The sequence below is a fragment of the Dunckerocampus dactyliophorus genome, chromosome 5 (assembly GCF_027744805.1).
Source record: "Dunckerocampus dactyliophorus isolate RoL2022-P2 chromosome 5, RoL_Ddac_1.1, whole genome shotgun sequence".
Taxonomy (NCBI): Eukaryota; Metazoa; Chordata; class Actinopteri; order Syngnathiformes; family Syngnathidae; genus Dunckerocampus; species Dunckerocampus dactyliophorus.
Window position 1 is genome coordinate 18176456 of NC_072823.1, and position 17945 is coordinate 18194400.

Here is a 17945-nt window from a genome sequence, read left to right on the forward strand (position 1 = left end):
GCGCATAAAATTATCATTCTGTACATGTTTTCATGAGTTTTATATGACTAATTCTCAATTGTCTCGAAATGAAGGGCTTTCCGAGTCTGACAGCACTTGAACGCAGCACAGCATCAGCCAGGGACTCGCTCGGGGCGATCCAGAGAGGCGGGACACGCCCTCTTCGTGCACTTGTCAAAGGACAGTGAAGGCACATGACGTCACACTTGTGTGCACAGACACACGGAGAAAAGATCTCGACTGACTGACTGGATCTTTTTTTTTTTTGCAATTTTGACATATTAAAGCGCCACGATGTTGCCTTTTAAGAGAACTTTTGAAGGCGAAAAGCATCAGCTTCAGGAGCTGAACGGCCGGCTGGCCCAGTACCTTTCCAGAACACAACAACTGGAGCGAGAGAACGCGCGTCTCATGGGCGAGATCAACCAGCTGAGGCAGGCCAAGGTGGCGGAATGTGAGCCAAGGTACAAGGCTGAAATGCGGGACCTGAGAAGGACTATCGAGCGGATGTCGCTGGAGAAATCCCGCGCGGTGCTGGAGAGGGAGCGGCTGTGGAGGGAGTTGCAAATGGTGCGATCTCTGTGCAGCCAGCAGAGCGACGTGTGCAAGGACATCAGCGGGGAGCTGCAATGCTGCGAGAAGGAGCTCCAAGACGCTCACAAAACCAACACTTCACTCCAGCAGCGTTTATCTGACCTCCACAATGAGTATACGTTCTTAGAGGAGGCGCACAAGCAGGAGATGGGCCACCTCAGACGTCAGGTGGAGTCCAGGGTGGTACCCATCATCACTCAAACTTACTCGGGGCCGCCGGCTGCATCTGTGGAGGAGGTGCAGCAGTATGCCCGGGGGCTCTCCGAAGGATGGATGGAGACTTTGGAAATGTACCAGCACAAGGTAGAGGAGATGGAGCAAACCATAAAGGCAGACCAAGCCTTGCTGAATGACCTGCAGAGGGAGAAGATGCTGCACGTCACAGAGTTGGACAAACTACGCACGGATGCGGAAAAACAAGGGCAGCTTCAAGTTCGTCTTGAGGAGGAACTGATGCTCATGCAGGATAAATTTAGTCATGACGTGGGAGACTATCAGGTGAGGACACAACATGAGGTCCAATTTAATGCAGTCCAATATAATATGTGTATCACTTGACACACATGTATTAATGGATGTGGTTAGAGTGGTGTTGAACTACACTTTATCACACTTTCAAATACATGCTTTTGAATACATATTGTCTGTCAAAACTGTGCTTCAGTTTTGCTATTAATCAGAATGCTGATGCATATGTGTGTATTGTGCATTGTATACAGTTAGTGTTGTCCATAGTGAATGTAGATATACTTTTGGTGACGAAATATGCTTAAAAAAAACAAAACAAACACCTTATGAGTCTTTGTGCTGCCACACCCATTGTTTTTCAAGGCAATTTGTTGGTACCACAATTGTCCAAAAGTGCAGCATCATCGTGTGCAACATTTAAGGTTGGACAGCCTGACAGCATTTTCCCTTCCGCAGGGCTTCATGACTGCTAGATTATGCAGTAGCCACTTAAACCAATTATCTGTCAGACTGACAAATCCCTATAAGGTTCTTAAAGATAAATCCCCAAGCAGGTTAATCAAATGACAATGGGTTGTCTTATGTCATATGTACAGTATCTACTATTACCATACAACACTTGATTTTTATGCAGTAAAGGAAGTTAAATATACCATAAGTACAGTGAAACCTCCCTTGGGGAACATTAGAACATACATTAATCCGTTCCAGGGTTAAGATGTGGTCATTCAAACCTAAATAAATGTTTAAGTAACCTTTTAAACCGTTTCTTTCTTTAATTTCTGTTAAAATTGGTAGTTGACTTTCATGGCTCTGAGAGATGTTTTTACACATTGCATTATTTGGAAATTGTGTGATGTATTGTTCCTGAATAATCTTGTTGAACAGGCTTATTCGCTTTCCAGGGCTGTAATTGTAGTACAGGACGTAAGATCTTTTCTCCTTTTCTCCACCCTAGATGATTATTGACCAACTGGAACGTGAAAGGAGCATGATGGCTGATGCGATTGGACAGAAGATGCAAGAACATCAGCATCTTCTCCAGGTCAAGATGGATCTGGGCATGGAGGTGGCTGCCTACAGGTGAGCCTGGTCATTCTTAATACCGGATTAAAGCCACGACACTGGCCATAAGACCTCTTTTTCAAGAACTGTTTCAGGAACATTTTTGAGACTGACCTTTTGAGACACTATTTTCCAGCAAGTCTTTCTGTTGCCAGGTCACTGGTGTGCATGTGAGAGCGAGTGACGGAACAAAACAAACTCTGAATGCTTGGGGCCACCTGTTGGTTTGCATGTGTAAATCTCTGGACCGCAAATATAAGATGAGCTTGTCTTATATTTGGGTCGATATAAGAGACGCTCAACATTCTTAGTTTGGATAGAAAAGGATGTGAAACTCCAAGGCACAATACATGAATTACATCACCAAAATTACTGTATATAAATTTACAAGAAAAAAATGTACATGTTGGCCACACGGTGGTCTAGTGGTTAGCATGTTGGCTGCACAGTCAGGAGATATGAAAGACCTGGGTTCGAATCTCCGTTGGACATCTCTGTGTGGAGTTTGCATGTTCTCCCCGTGTGTACATGGGTTTTCCCCAGGTTTCCTCCCACATTCCAATCTAAATTGTCCATAGGGCATGAATGGAATGTACATGTTGAGATGCATGCATGGATTGTCACTTAAGGACCCTGACTGTACCTACCTTATCGGTTCAATATTGATTGAAATGGATTTAGTACCTTTTCCTGAACAACTGGGACATTCACCTTGTTTACATACATTATTTTTGTTTATAATGTCTCCAATATACATTAAAATAGTCATCCAGTGGCGCCACACCAAATTAATGGTAGTTTGGCAAATACTCATCCATCCATTTTCCATGCCGCTTCTCTTAGGGTCGTGGGGGTATGTTGTATCCCAGCTGACTTCGGCGGGGTACACCCTGGACTGGTCGCCAGCCAATCAAATATAGACAAACAACCAGTCACACTCACATTCATACCTATGGACAATTTAGAGTCGCCAATTAACCTAACATGTTTTTGGAATGTGGAAGGAAACCGGAGTACCCGGAGAAAACCCACGCACGCACGGGGAGAGAATGCAAACTCCACACAGAAATGTGTGGAGTTTGCAGGTCTTCCCGATCTCCAGACTCTGACTGTGTGGCCAACATGCTAACCACTAGACCACCGTGTGGTAATACTCAGTGAGACAATATTTTGACATGTTGATACATGAAAATGTCTAATGTATTTCATATCAGCAGTAAAGTAACTCTGCATTAGTATTCGACCCGTCAGTGTCAGAGTTGAAGAGGCCAAATGTTTTCCCAGAGATGTAGCGGGTGGCATGTGTCCCGAGTCAGCATCTGCTTTGGAATTTGAAGGGAAGTATGGACAGCCCTGCATTGTGGCTGTTATTTTTAGGTCAGTCTTTTGGGAAGCACTCTTTGAGAGAGGTTGCTTCTGTTCCAGGGGTTCTTTTGTGTGCTTGTGCTTGGGACTTGAAACATGGCAGGAAGATTACAACGTAGTCTTTATTAGATTAGTGATTGGTTAGGCTTTTAATAATAAGGACTCTACATAACCAGGATCTCTCAGCCTGGGCCGTTTAGCGAAAGGGTCGAGATGGAAGAGCTGGATGAGGTACAGCGCCTTGTACGGTAAATACTGTATTTGGTCTCTTTCTTTCATACAGGAGGAACCCTAGAACTGCGAGATTATCTGCAATCAGCAATTCTTACTTGCTTTTGTCTTTAACCTTTTTGTTGTGTGTTGTCCAGGGCTCTCTTGGAAGGTGAGCGAGCTGGTCTCCAAGATGCTCATAGGAGGGTGAATCAACATCAGAGAGAAAGATTAATAGGTACTTTACTGAATTTGTTGTCGCAGTTTCAAGTTGAACTGTGAACTGTGAACTGTGTGACCATTAATTCTCTCAGATATCAAGATGCCCAGCCAACCCTACACTCCAAGAACTACAACCAGACAGCGTATGGACGTCAGGGTTTCACCACCCACTTCTAATCTGAGAAGATCTCCTGTGGTTCAGTCAGGGTCCAGAAGTCTCTCACGGGTCATTCCGATTTCACTTACAACCAGGACACAGCATCAGAGTCCTGCTTCCAGAAGGGACATGATCTCGTTTGCTAAAGCCAAGAGTGCCTCTTCTACCACTGTTCCCAGTGCCACCAAAGATAAAGGAGTAGTCAAGAGTGGGCAGCAAAGTCAGAAGTCAACAAGAACGGAAGAGAAAAGTAAGAAAATCGAATGGATCTCACAGGGAGAAAACCAAACTAGTCCCATCAAGTCTTCTGCTGCTGAGACCACATCAAGTAGAGTGCTCTCACCAGTGATGAAGAGCCTAGACACAAAACCAAGGAACATGAAAGTCGTAGATGAACCAGATAAAGGCGATGACAAGGGGTTGAAGGATGAAAGTGAAACCAAGTCCACGATGGAAAGAAGTCAGCGAATGGCATTAGACAGTGTGTCTGTTGAGGAGATCATTGAGAAAGTCATCAATCCAGCTGGTTTGGAAGCCAAGGATTCCTCCGCCGGAGAATCAAATGTGACCTATCACGTAGAGAAAACCAAACAAGAGGATGGCTCGACTAAGACCCAGATTGTGCTGGAGTCCAAGGTGAAGGAAGAAGTGGATGTTTCTGAAGACTCTGCCCTGGATCAGCTGCTGAGTCAAGGAGTGAAGAAGGTATCCCTGGATGATATTGAGGACACAGCAACAGGCAGCATGATCAAGAACTTGCTAAGTGGTCTTCAGGGTGAGGGGAATCTACAAAATAGGTCTGTTAATGTGGAGATAATTGAGCAAGCAGTGGAGTCTTCCAGCGATGACATAGCAGAGAAGTGTTTTTATGAGCCCTCATCATATTTCCAAATTGAAGAGATGGAAAATGACCAAGATGATCAGAGTGCTGATGATGGCATGAAAATGATGGTTGATTGCAAGGGTGGATCTGTTGAGGTTCAGGAGGTCATCAAGGAGAGTGAAGCTTTGTATTTCACCCACGACCAAGAGCATGATGAGTATTTTGCCTCCACACCCGATGATCTCTCAGAACCCGAAGAGACCTGTGGCATTACATCATATGGTCATTACGGTATTGTGGACGACTTATCTGATGAGAGGTATTATCAAGATGACAAACCTCCTCAAAGTAGAACCATCATTGAGGAACATAGCGACTACAAGTTTACGCCAGGAGAACGCCCTTTTCTCAGAGAGAGTATTCCTGAATGCATCATTGAAGAGGAGATCCGTGTTTCCCCCATAGTGCAGGAGTCGGTGCTGGAGTTACTGCGAGGGGACTCTTTGGCACCTAAAGAACAGCTGAGGGGAGCTTTGGAGAAGTTACAAGGTTCAGTGTCAGGTCCACTGAGGGAGGAGTTAGCTTTTCTAACTAAAGTTAGCAGTGAAAATCCACAGAATGTGGCTTTTGACATCAAGAAAATGCAGCAGTCCAGTGACAGTGGAACCACCACCATAGTTGCAGAGCTGAACGTCTCCCAAACTCTGGAGGACTCTGGGCTACTCGATGATGACGATTTATCCGAGGAGCAGATCTTGGAAGCTCTGAGGTCTTCCCACATGGGGAGTGACTTGCAAGGAGCCGCAGGGGAAGGCTACAGCTTCAGGATCTCCAAGGAACAGCATGTTATGCTTAATGATGAGTTCGACTTTGCAAGGGAAGGCGAGTCTATGTCAACTGTTACAGAGAGACAAATCAAACAGGGGCCATCAGAGAAAATGCTTCACTTTCAGATGGAGGGGCACAGCAGTCATACCGATGCTACCGCTGATCAAGAGTGAATGACACGATCGGTTGCTTACCTTGAAAGAAGATTGGGAGTAATTACGTATCTCCTACCATTTACAGAGGACACAACATCCCTTTAATTGTAGTACCCGTAATGGGATACGAAGGACTGGGAGGTAGAAAGGATCAGTTCTTCAACACTGTTTCTTATCAATGCAATACCGGCCATACTTCTTAGATTATCTCCACCTATTTTTCTGGAATTATTTCAGTATACCAAAGAAGGAACCATATGGACTTGAATCTCATTTTAATCAAAGGCCAGATTGGTAGATGACTCTTTCCATCCACCGTCATCCGATATTTGGAGCCTAAATGACTCTGAATATCGGACAAGATATGATAAGGGTGGTTGAGGTTAAAGGCTATATTGCTATATGTCACCTGTCCATGTCCCTACTGTCCTATGCAGACACTTTCCAATATTATGTTATACAGTCTTGTGCAAAAGTCTTAGTCCATCACTAGCTGTATTGTTTTAATGACTTTAAATCAGCACAGACTCAATTAGCAGGAATACGCTAAAAATTCCAAATACTTTTTTCTAGGAGTGGCACATGGATTACGTTTATGACTACTGTCTGAGTCACTATGGCATCAAAAGAGCGATGCCGTAGCCTGCTAACTAACTGATGGACAAACACAAACACACTCTGCAGTCCAGGTTTTGCAGAGGCCTAGGTCTAGATGGTCATTAAAGCATTGCTAAAACAACAAACCTTAATGCACCTTTGCACAACACTGTATATTGTTTTTACTTATATTGCACCCAACGTGATCGATGTAGCTGGGATCGTAGTAAATGTTTCCAAATAGAATACTCAGTGATAAGTGATTGCATTCTGAGGATTATACACATCATCTGCCACAATTTTGAGGTTTTTCTAGTAAAACACTAAACCCTGAAGTTGCCACGGCACCCGTTGTCTTATGTTTATGGCGCTGGTACCACATAGATACCCTATACCAAATACTGTAATACACATATTTTCACTTAAATTGATTTTCATATTTTACCAATTGTTATAGTAGTCAAAAATGTTGGCATATATCTGGTGATGGTAAGAACTTTATAGCTCACGGTATGCTTTTGGAAGTATCTATTTCTGTCCTACCCTTTGCTGTGCAGGTTGTACATGTGGTCGTGCCATTCCCAGCACCCTTCATTACCCAGCTTTCACAACTTTGTATGCCAGGCTTGAGAGTTGTGCTGGGAGTCATAAGGGGGCTGTGTGCAGTTTTTGAATTATATTATCTGCTTATATGTAGAATTGTCCAGCAGAATCTTTCAGAATGATAAAGTACGTAGCAAAGAGGAAATGGTTGCAGTGTCTGGACACTGTTTGCTTGACACGTTATCCACGTGGCTAAAAGGGATCCTTATGTAAGCGTGTGTTCATTACCGCTCACTATTTTTGTATTGGCTTAGTGGCGCTGAGTGTTCACAAGGTTTTGGTGTGTCGTGTACATGTTAAAAAGGGGCAGCAAAAGGTCACATGGCTACTTGCTGTGTACATTTCTCTCAGTAGCTTCTGAGAAAAAGGAATGTTTAGTTTAAACTTCATGTCAGTTCAACATCAGAGCTTCTGTGTGAAATGACACACTGTGTGTCTTTCATAGCATGAATTGTTCACCTCAACATCAGTATGTTTAAGGGCTGCTTCATGATACGATCTAAACACATTCTGGCCTATTATTGACATGAAACACAACTAATGTAGCTTTTGTTGACAAAGAGCTTCCTCTTACAACTTAATAAACAAATACTGTGAGTATGTTTTCAGAGTGTCTGCATTTCTTAAATCGTATTTTATTCGGAATTAAAAAGTGACACAACGTCAGTCCCTGCCAGGGTCATAAGATCTTTGCAAGTTTTGTATTATTCACACCTTTTAAAGCTGCAGCTCAGACTTACTTTTATTTTACCATCTTGTGGTGACAGTTTACCCAACAACAAACTGCAGGTCTCCAAGCACTAAAATGAAAAACAAAGCTAATCAGAAGCAACATAGTGAGTCAACATTGAAAGACGAGAGTCCCAACTCGTATTCAGAAGGGAATAAACAGTAACAGACAACACATGCATGCACTAAACATCCCCAAAATAACCTCTGTAGCACTTAAAGGTTTAGATAACACCTACTATGCGCACCACTTAGAAGAGCAGGTCAACAAGAGGCCCTAACAGGATTATTACAGGGGCTAAAAAAAGCCGGGTCAAAGTAAAGAGTTCACGAGTGAAACTTTCACGTTGCTTATACTGTACGTAGCATTAAAATAAATAAAAAGAGGCTGCGCTATGAGGTATGAAAGCTGTCAAAGTACATAACGATGCGAAAGATGTCATAAAAGATTGTCTGGTGTGAGTGAAATCTGGAGGTTTGAGAGAAAAACACTGAATTAAAGCAGTGACTAACAGGGCTAACTTCTCCCTCTTCGCTGAGCAAAGTTGTGTAATCTGGATTGGATCCATCTGGCCTCTTGGATGTTTTCAGTGTTGCTAGGGTTGATGTAATGGAAGACCTTTTTTTCAGCAGCACAACACAGGAAGAGGAGGGAAATGTCAGCATGAGTGTGTATGCGAAGACTTGTCTTTGTTTTCTGTGCTTTTCAGACGGTATAAGCAGCATTCCTTTGGAAAAAATGACTCGGTAGTGCAGATAGTGACAAAACATTTCCACAATGTGTCATTGTTCCAAAATGTTCTGTCAAAACTTAGTGATGAGAGACCTGTCATACATTGGCCCCCCTACTTGGATGCAATAACAAACCTCCCTAGGAACAGTGATGCATGTTCTCCAGGCATGCTGTTACTAGTAGGAAGTGCATTCTGGAGTCATCTGCAACAATGATCTATAGTAGGCGTGCAGACAATTTTTTATGACATAATCAATGCAGAAAATGATTGACTCGAGCTGTTAATGTGAAATGTAACGTATGTTGCAAAGGACATTACTCTGAAGGCCTTTAACACTAAATGGGGTCATGCGCCCTTTCAATGCAGGGTAGTTAGCCTTTCGCTTGCTAAAAAAGTGTTTGCCATCTGTCAGGTCCCATCCACATTGAGGAAGTGCACAAAGTCACTGTGATATTTTACACCAGGGAGGGCTACTTTGCCCAGTGCAACCTTCCAAGATTAGTCTTTGACTCTGATAGCACCCCCTTTAGAGAGGTGGGTAGAAATAGCTTATCTGTATATGATGGTGGCTTTTGTATTTTATTTTAATAGTGGGAGGTTGTCATGGTCTTCTCTGATGGTCCAAACACTAAAAAAATAAACACACACAAAACATATTTCTTTTTTGATGCTATTACCTTATATCAGAGGTGTCCAAAGTGCGGCCCCGGGCGCCACTTGCAGCCCGCAACTCGTTTTGGATTGTAGAATTTAAATTAAACAAAAAAACCAAACCAACAGCAACAAGGGGGAAAAAGAGCAAAAAGGTGCAATGTAACGAGAAAAAGCTGAAATGTGATACTACTAATTAGGAATAAAATGCACGTTTTGCCTTTAAATACACACAAAACAAATACATCTTTTTTTTCTGCCTTTTTACAAAATAAAAAATATTAAAATGGCCCCCACATCCTTTGACTTTTCCATATGTGGCCCCTCAAAAAAGTTTGGACACCCCTGCCTTATATGTTTAGTTTATATTTATAGATAAAAGCTCTAATATAGACAACAAAGGGAGCTTTGAAATGATGATGAGGTACTATTTTACATAATGAATATGTACTATATATATATATATATATACAATATTATCCATATGATATTTATTACAGTACAGGTGTTCAAATGACTGACAGATGCTTTTGCCAGATTTTGAATTAGCCAAACATGGGAGTTCTGTGATGACGTCAGCTTCATTTGATTGGATGGTCAGAAAGACTGCAAATCAGCGCTAACCTAGCTAGCCGTATTGGTTCAAATGTTTTTGTTAAGGTTTCTAGGTTTCTTTTGTCAACTACAAATGTATGGAAAACTTTGATATATTCGCCAAAGTAGTGGAAATGCAACTGGACAGACAGGAATGTTCCTCCATGATGGAATGTACTTATTGTTGTTCAGGGGCGGCACCAGGAATTCTGGGCCCCATGACAGAAAAATCACCTGGGCTACAAAAAAAAAACAAAAAACGGGTCCATTGACACCTTTTTCGTTTGCCTCTCTTCACTCACCTTTCTCTCTTTGCCTTTTTCACTCCCAGACATTATTTCACAAATAAATCTAATTAATACAAAGTATTTCTTTTTTAGCTTTTAATTTTTAGTAAATTACTAGCGACGAGCAAGTAGTCCTGCAGAGCGAGTAGCTACCCACAGAAACAACAACAAAATGAAACCCTGCATGTTTCTATTGTCTAATTAAAATGTGTTGAAAAATAATGCTTAAAAGAGAAGTCGGTGGGACTTTGTTGTTCTCTCGGGACCAGAACGGGTGGGAAATTTGGAATCTGACCCAGCAAAAAAAATAACAAAGCATCAAAATTGGTTCTGTTAACAATAATGTTAGCTAGCAGCTTTTAACTAGCAGATGAAGTGTTTAGCGGTTTAGCTGTTGTTATAGCAATACCTCACTGATCAATGACAATACTATTAGGCTGAGCGATTTGATGGCATTCAGAAAGTTAAGTAGAGCTGGAATGTGACATTAGTCGACGTCAAAATCTTGACTTTCCACCAAACATCAGCAAAAATACAGATTGTTTTATGCATTATCCACTAAAGCAGGAAGCTATAGAAACAGTATGGGAGATATTTGCATGAATAATACATAAATTGGCTAAACTGGCTAAATATGTAAATGGTGCTCAGCTATTTGCTGACCAGCATGTTGGCCAGCATGCACAATGGTGCAGGCCTGAACGACCACATGGAGGTCATTAGCAGTTGAGTGTCCTATTGTGATGCTTGCGTTTGTGTGTTCCCCCTTTGCTGATAGTGGACTGTATCGATTCTGACGTGATGCCTAACACAGAAACATTTTCGAAGTGCAGGGCAGCTCCTTAGATATTTGACAAGAGCAACTCCTGCTTGCATGATAGACAGTTGTTTGTTTGGTTCCCATGACAACATCATAAGGATCTTGACATATAGGAATTCCTTGTGTTCCCTTTGCCTGTAACTCAGGCCTGGCCCGTATCAGTGCATATAGTCCTGCTATTGTTTTGTTGTTGAGGAGTGAGGATGAGGGCCAAGTTACTGGAGACATGAGGCCCCTCTTAAGGGTCTCCGTGCTCTGACTCACAGCCACGGCATAAGACAGATCACATATAATAGGGGTGTCACAAGATCCCGTGTCTCTCAAGATTAAAACGTGATGAGAGTTCTTGTTCTGAAAAAAAAACAGTCTCACAATAATAAATTAATCACATGATGAATCAAAAGGAACTCAGTAATTTTGCCGGCCTTGATACTGTATAATGCCCTGTACATGCGTGTCTGTTTTCCTCGTCTCTTGCCTCCAAACAGGCAGGAAGAGAGTTTACTTTGTGCTTTTCAGCCTCTGGGCATGTTTGCTCCATAACACATAACGGTACGGATCAAGTGAGATCTCTTGTCAGTTATACAATCGCTTATACAATTGAGGGGAGACGGGGCCGCTAGCATACACAGAGCTAAAGAGTGTTGCCTCATCAGGAGCAATGCAAAGTAACGTAGTAGAAATTAGGAGCGAAAAGGATGCTTGCAAAGGCAGATGCCACAGCCCTTGTGCAGAAATATTTTGCCTTCAATTTATTCTATTTGATTAATAAAGTATCTATCGATCTGTCTATCTATTTATCGATCTGTCTGTCGGTCCGTCCGTCCGTCTGTCTACCAAGTGTACTTTTGTTGCCGGATCATGAGGTTGTTGTAGCCACTTAGCTATTGCTAAAGAATTGTTGCTAGTTGTTGAGTTGAGTACAGTATGTTCTCTTGGAAAAGTAATATGCTTTTGTCTAAACGAAGGTGATTTTATGGTTCTTTTGTTCACATCACATATCCAATAGCAGGGGTGTAGCCAGGAATGCTGTGCTCCATGAAAAACAAATCACTTTGTCCCACCGGCAAGTCCACTTCCGCCTTTGTCACATTGACACAAGTACCCAAATAGCTGTCCTCGTCTATGCCTGCCAGTAGCTAGCTGCTTTTCTTAAAAATAATGATAAAAAATCTCGTCTTTTCTCTTCCTCGTGGACTCGCCTTTGTGAGCTGGGTGTCTCATGACACCCCTGGTGGATGCACATCAATACTGGTCATTCAAAGACAACCCCCTCCCCGTCATAGTGCAAGGTTCTACTTGAGCTACAACTTTGCAGAACGGTAAGTGGGGGTATGCTGACTCCATTATCCTTTACAGGGACACTGAATCAATAACGCAACATCTTCGGGCCTTCTAATGTATTGTAAATGTAATACAGCTGCCCTTGCAAGGAGGCTGTCTACTGTATGTCCGCAGAGAAAACACCGTACCGTATGTATGTAAATATGAGTTTGGATGCAGTAGTAATATTAAACGAGGATAATTAATGAAAAAAACAATAGTAAAAATGATATAATAATACGTAATGATAAATGTTATTTACCTTTGAAGAGGAGTGGTCGAGCATACGTCGTTGTGGAGGAGTTGGAGGAGGAGATATTGAAAAAAAGGACAAGTCGTCGTCGTTAGACTCTTCTAAAAGAGGTAGTGTTCTGTGGGTGGTGTAGAATTAAGCAGGCCTATTAACTCTTCATAAACTTTAATCACATGCTCTGTCAGGGTTGTATAATTTAGCTTTCCATTTAGCTTTATCTCCCCAGTGTCTAACTCTTCCTCTGTTGGTCCCATTAGCAGTGTCACAGTGCCCTCTACTGGTCAAGCATGTACAGTAGCAGTTTAAATACTGATTGAGCGACTACAAGGAAAATAAAATAAAATATAGACCAGTCGGCTTGTGTTCGTATCCACGAGTGTTCGCTAGTCGGATGTTTGTAAGTTGGGGACCTAGTGGATTGCGATATTTGTGATAGATTATCGATACGCTCCAGTCTCACCATGTATTGTTTATTTGTTTTAATCAATCACAAACTTCCACTACAAAACTGCTGGAGAGAGTGGGGCTTTCTTGCGATGAATGGACTTGGAGGGCCACAGAGTCTTACATGACAAACACTGCACTTATATACAGTATAAGCAACAACTTGGAAATTAACTCTTATGTATTGCAAAGTGTGGAGACTTGCCGCTTCGGAGCCAGTTGTTCTGCAAAAATGTATCACGTAGCGGTGGAACTACTGACGACCAATAACTTCCTTCTTTCCTACATGAACGATCATGGGAAATGTCGTTTTTTTTTTAAGCTCAAAACAATAACTCCTCTACATCTGCAATCTGCAGTCATATGTCTAAAAACGACTCCACATTAGCAAAAACAGCTGTGATTTAATCAAATAAACACATACAGTGGAACCTCCATGTCACTAATCAGCTCCAGAAGGTCTGACTCAAACCGATGCGGACTGTAGGTTATTTTGCAGCCGTGATCAACGGAAGAAAGCAGAGACTTGTGGCGTAACTGTCAGTACATTTACAATCATTTAGTGCGTGGAAAGGTACGTGGAAACGTACTCTGTGTTAGTTAGCAAAGAACTACAGAGTCATCCACTGATGACTGGCGACGGAGCTGGGGGACAATGACTTCAGGTTACGGTTTCCATACTAACGGAAAAGCTATAGGCTGCTAAAAGGGAGGTTTTGTGATTGAAATACACTACGAACACAGCTGGACTCACACAGTGTATTAATAACATGACAAGACACCAAGCCAGATTGTATACTAAGCAGGAAACGTATGCAAATCGAAGCAAAATGTTTAAGTCAAATTTTGGCATTAACCGAAGAATACACTAATCGAGGCGTACAGTACAGTGTCACATTTTTGGAAGTAAGCATTTTACTTCATCTTCTCAAGGGCCAATTCTATCAAAATGAAACGATTTCAACTTAAGAGCAGTCAGTGTAACTTATTTCCGCTTGAGGACAAGGACAGACTTACCATTAGGCAAACACAGACATTGACGCCATCAAAATCTGCTTGTGCACACTGATTCCAGCAGAGGGTAGCAAAACAAACTTGTTGGCATGGTTTGGAGAAAAATGAAGCCGAGTTACCCCAGCGGAGCGGAGAAGCGGAGAAGGCGAGAGGAAAACAAACAGTTTTTATCAAAAGTGGCGAAGGTGCCAGTCTTTTTCACAGTCAGGACAAACATAGACACATGAACACAGCAAGTGTCAATGTCAACTGCACAGAATGCAATACCGCCGTCCCTCGTTTATGGCTGTTAATTGGTTCCCAGGCCGGACCACGGTAAGTGAATTTCTGCGAAGAAAGATTCAATATTAATAAATTGAATATTTTCATAGTTATGGCATAGAAAACCTGTTTTTTAAAGATTATTAGAGCCCTCAAGACACAAAATAACACCCATATAGTCACCTTTACATTTATATTACCAAATATAATAGATATAGTCAGAGAAAATACGACATATTACACATTAGATAACATAATAGTAGACAAAATAAGAGTAAATAAGCCATTTAGGATGTAAATAAAACTGGTGGAGCAGTGTTACAGTAAATGTCTTCCCTAAGGAACCTTGTGAAGAGTCCAGTGCCTGTCTCACCGAACAATTACTGACACCTAGTGGCCAATGTAGAACGCAATAGTACACACAATTAGAATGGTTCTTCAGCCTTGTATTTGTATTTTAGTTCATTTATTTAGCTCATTTAGCCATGTTTATGCTTGAAAATGCTTAATTTAGGCCAAGAATGACAATTTGCTTAAATCTGCATTTTTAAAAATAATAATAGGCCCTATTCAACCATGAAGCGGCGATCATTTATTAATGAAGTCATTTTTGAAAAACCACAGTAGAGTAAGGCAGCGATATTCGGTGTAGCGAGGGACGATAGACTGTAGTTCTAGAGATGACACTGAGAGTGATGCTTTTCATCACAAAGATGTGCGTATTAAAGCCCTAAGCTATATGAAATGTTGCTTAATGTTTTCATCAAAGACAGAAAAAGGGTTGAGATGATTCCCTTGTTAGGTTCTAATAATACCTTTTGGAGGATTTGGAGGACCTTATTTAGCTCAGGAAATAGGAGAATTTTTCTCATATTAACTCTTGTTAGTAGATGATAAACATTAATATTATAAATTGTTTTTTTTGGTGGGGGGGGGGTTATAAACATGGCTATGCAACTACCAACTTAAGCTTACAGATCATTGCAACAGATTTCAAAAGCAGGAAAAAGTCACTTATTTTCTGCTGCCCACAGTGAAGACCTTGTGTTGAGGTGAGAATAAATGTTTTGTCAGTGTAGTACAAGGATTTGGAGGGCCCCAATGACTGCGTTTACCTTGGGCCCCTAAATGACTTAATACGCCTTAATGAGGATGCGTCACATGTGCTCAGTCGGGTCCAGGTGACAGCAGTTGAGGCAATAATGGCTGTGTTGAGTCATTTTCAGGGGAGAGGAAATCTACACTGCTGAAATGTGAGTGGTACTGCATGCACATCTTTGCTTCACAAGTCACTTGTTACATGCTGTACAAATATGATAGAATTGTTTTATTTATGTGTATATTTTCAATGACTTTATGATCTTTTCAAAACTTGGGGCTTCAGCCATGACTTCTTGTACAATGATGTACAGTATTACACATCCGTCTCAAGTCATCCAACTGTACACAGAAGAGGAAAATGGCATTATTAAGTCTGTGTGAATGTGTCGCCAAGTGCGAAACACAGCCCTTGTTTGTAAATGTTTCCAGAACATGGTTGATGCCAATTTTCTCTGGGCTCTGACTCAGAAAATGATATATTTACTGTATATACAAGCTAGACTGAAAAGAGACGGACTAAAACATAGCACGCAAAGTGTAAAATTATCAATTGTACATTTCTTATGGGTTGCCACTCCCAGTTTGTAGTCTATAGCACAGAAAGAAAAAAAATTATTTCCTTGTTTTATTTTGAAAAGTGGCCGGATTCTCTCTGTTACATCCGTCTCACTTGACGCATGTCCATTGTGCGTGTGCTAATTTCTCTCGACTGCTGCTGTATTTTTAGTATTTTTTTTCACCTCATATTTAGTCTCAAATGCTGATACTATGTGGGAATGCATAAAGGTAAGTTTTGATGACTTATTGAGTGCTAATTCATTAATATTCATCAATATTCATGCTAGCACACTACCTCTTACCAGACACGTCAAACAGCGATGCTTTTAATGTGATGTTGTTCATGTCTTAGTTTTACACAATACATAATAAATAAGATAAATTAGATCGCTATAATGTACGTTGTCTACGTAGACTTAGCAGAATAAAACACCTCATTAAAGCTTGAAATAACAAATAGTGAAATATCCCGGTGTCTAAACCCATAGAGTGTGAAGCTGAGGTTTTGCTTATTATTCCGGGCTTTGGTGTTCCCCCTTATCATGTGTGCTGAAACACTGTAAGCCAAGTTATTACTCATCTGCTCACTAAGTCCAGTACTTTCCGCTTTGTGGTGAGCAGCCTAAAAAAAAAAGTCCAATACGTAGGTTATTTGTCTTTCGAAATTAAATCAGTGATGTAATATATTTTTCATGTTCAGGCCTCCCACGGTGATCCTCCAACTGTGAAGCTGTGCAGCACTACAGGCCTCTGCTGTCGGTGAGTTTTTTTTGCGCCAATGAAGGCTGTGTCGCCACCGCGTGGTCAATCACCAAAACACCCATCCTCAAGCATCAATCAGGCGCAGTTCATTGAGTCGTGTTTCTTCCTTTCTGTTGCTCGAATACTATTTACTACACAATAAGTAAGAGTTGGGATTTTAATTAAAAGTTTTAGTCGATTAAATCAGGCCTTTTTGTGATTCAGTGTTGACGTGATGAGAATAATGAAAAGCAGGAAATTGCATTGTTCCAAAGCCACCACAAGATGTCAGTATAAAATACTTTAAAAAAACACTTAGATGCTATGTTATTGTATCAAAGATGGAAAACAACCAATGTTCAACCACTATGCTTACATTGGAAGCTGGTAAATGGGCTCAAATCACTGGGATGCATCAGTCACTTTTTGGTTTTAGTAAATGGACAGTACAACATAGCATCAAGCTTCCAAATGCAATATGTTCAAATGTTGCACAATATAAACTGTTTTTACATTGTCTACAATTTTGTAGTGATACAATATTTAGCTGTAGACTGTGTTTTAATCATTAAAACATGTATTTAAAGCACACAAATACTGACATTCACACCGTTCTGTCCTTATACAAGCATACATTTGTTATCCCAGTCGCAGCAGGAAGAGGAAAAGTACATTTCCTTATGGAAATACTGTGTCGTTCATCAGGGCCCAACATCAATGCCAAATAAACAAGAAGTAATGTCTCTGTGGCTGCTTTGAGAAATTTCACTCCAGAGACAGTTTTCTGGGTTAATTTATTCTGTATCAGACTGACTGTGTGTGTGTGTGTGTGTGTGTGTGTGTGTGTGTGTGAACCATCATCACTTTTAAACTAGCATTATAGAACATTATTTGCAAGACCGCCCTAAGATAACTTCTTATGGCTCCTTGCGATGGCCGCAGTCGGTTGATTCTGGCATGCCATGAGAGGATCGGTTTATTTGTTTGTTTGTCCCATGAGCTTTTGGCTGGCCGTTTAGGGTTGAGCTTGGCCCCCCTATCCCTGCCGGCTTTCTATTTCTGAAACCCAAGTGGCTCGTAATGAAGCTGGTAGGGGTTGGCACGGGCCCCCAGCAAAGCCAGGCCTGATCAGACCCCTTCTTCTTCTCTCTTTGGCAGTCACACAACTCCATGCTCCCTCTGGCTTCCTAATTTAGTAACGGTGGGTAAAAATATGCACTAACGAACAAGGTCTGGTATGTCAGGCTGGCGTCCAGAGCCGGGGCGGGGGAGAGGGGGGAACACACAGCAAGCACCCAGTGACAAGGCTAAACTCGCAGGCCGCTCAGACGTTTGTGTGTGTTTGCTG

General features: G+C 41.6%; 1 protein-coding gene across 1 annotated transcript; it reads left to right on the top strand.

Annotated features, from left to right (window-relative positions):
* Nucleotides 1-163: 163 nt before the first annotated feature.
* Nucleotides 164-13167, top strand: synm (synemin, intermediate filament protein). Its single transcript, XM_054775625.1, has 4 exons — nucleotides 164-1092; nucleotides 2021-2145; nucleotides 3861-3940; nucleotides 4017-13167. Exons 1-4 carry the CDS (start codon nucleotides 295-297, stop codon nucleotides 5903-5905), a joined length of 2892 nt encoding a protein of 963 aa, XP_054631600.1. The 5' UTR covers nucleotides 164-294; the 3' UTR covers nucleotides 5906-13167.
* Nucleotides 13168-17945: the final 4778 nt, after the last annotated feature.

What these genes read in the sequence shown, in the direction of transcription:
- synm (XM_054775625.1), top strand. Translation starts at nt 295, where the DNA reads ATGTTGCCTTTTAAGAGAACTTTTGAAGGCGAAAAGCATCAGCTTCAG. An exon ending in ATGACGTGGGAGACTATCAG is followed by an intron (nt 1,093 to 2,020) that starts GTGAGGACACAA and finishes TCTCCACCCTAG; the next exon opens with ATGATTATTGACCAACTGGA. An exon ending in TCAGAGAGAAAGATTAATAG is followed by an intron (nt 3,941 to 4,016) that starts GTACTTTACTGA and finishes TAATTCTCTCAG; the next exon opens with ATATCAAGATGCCCAGCCAA.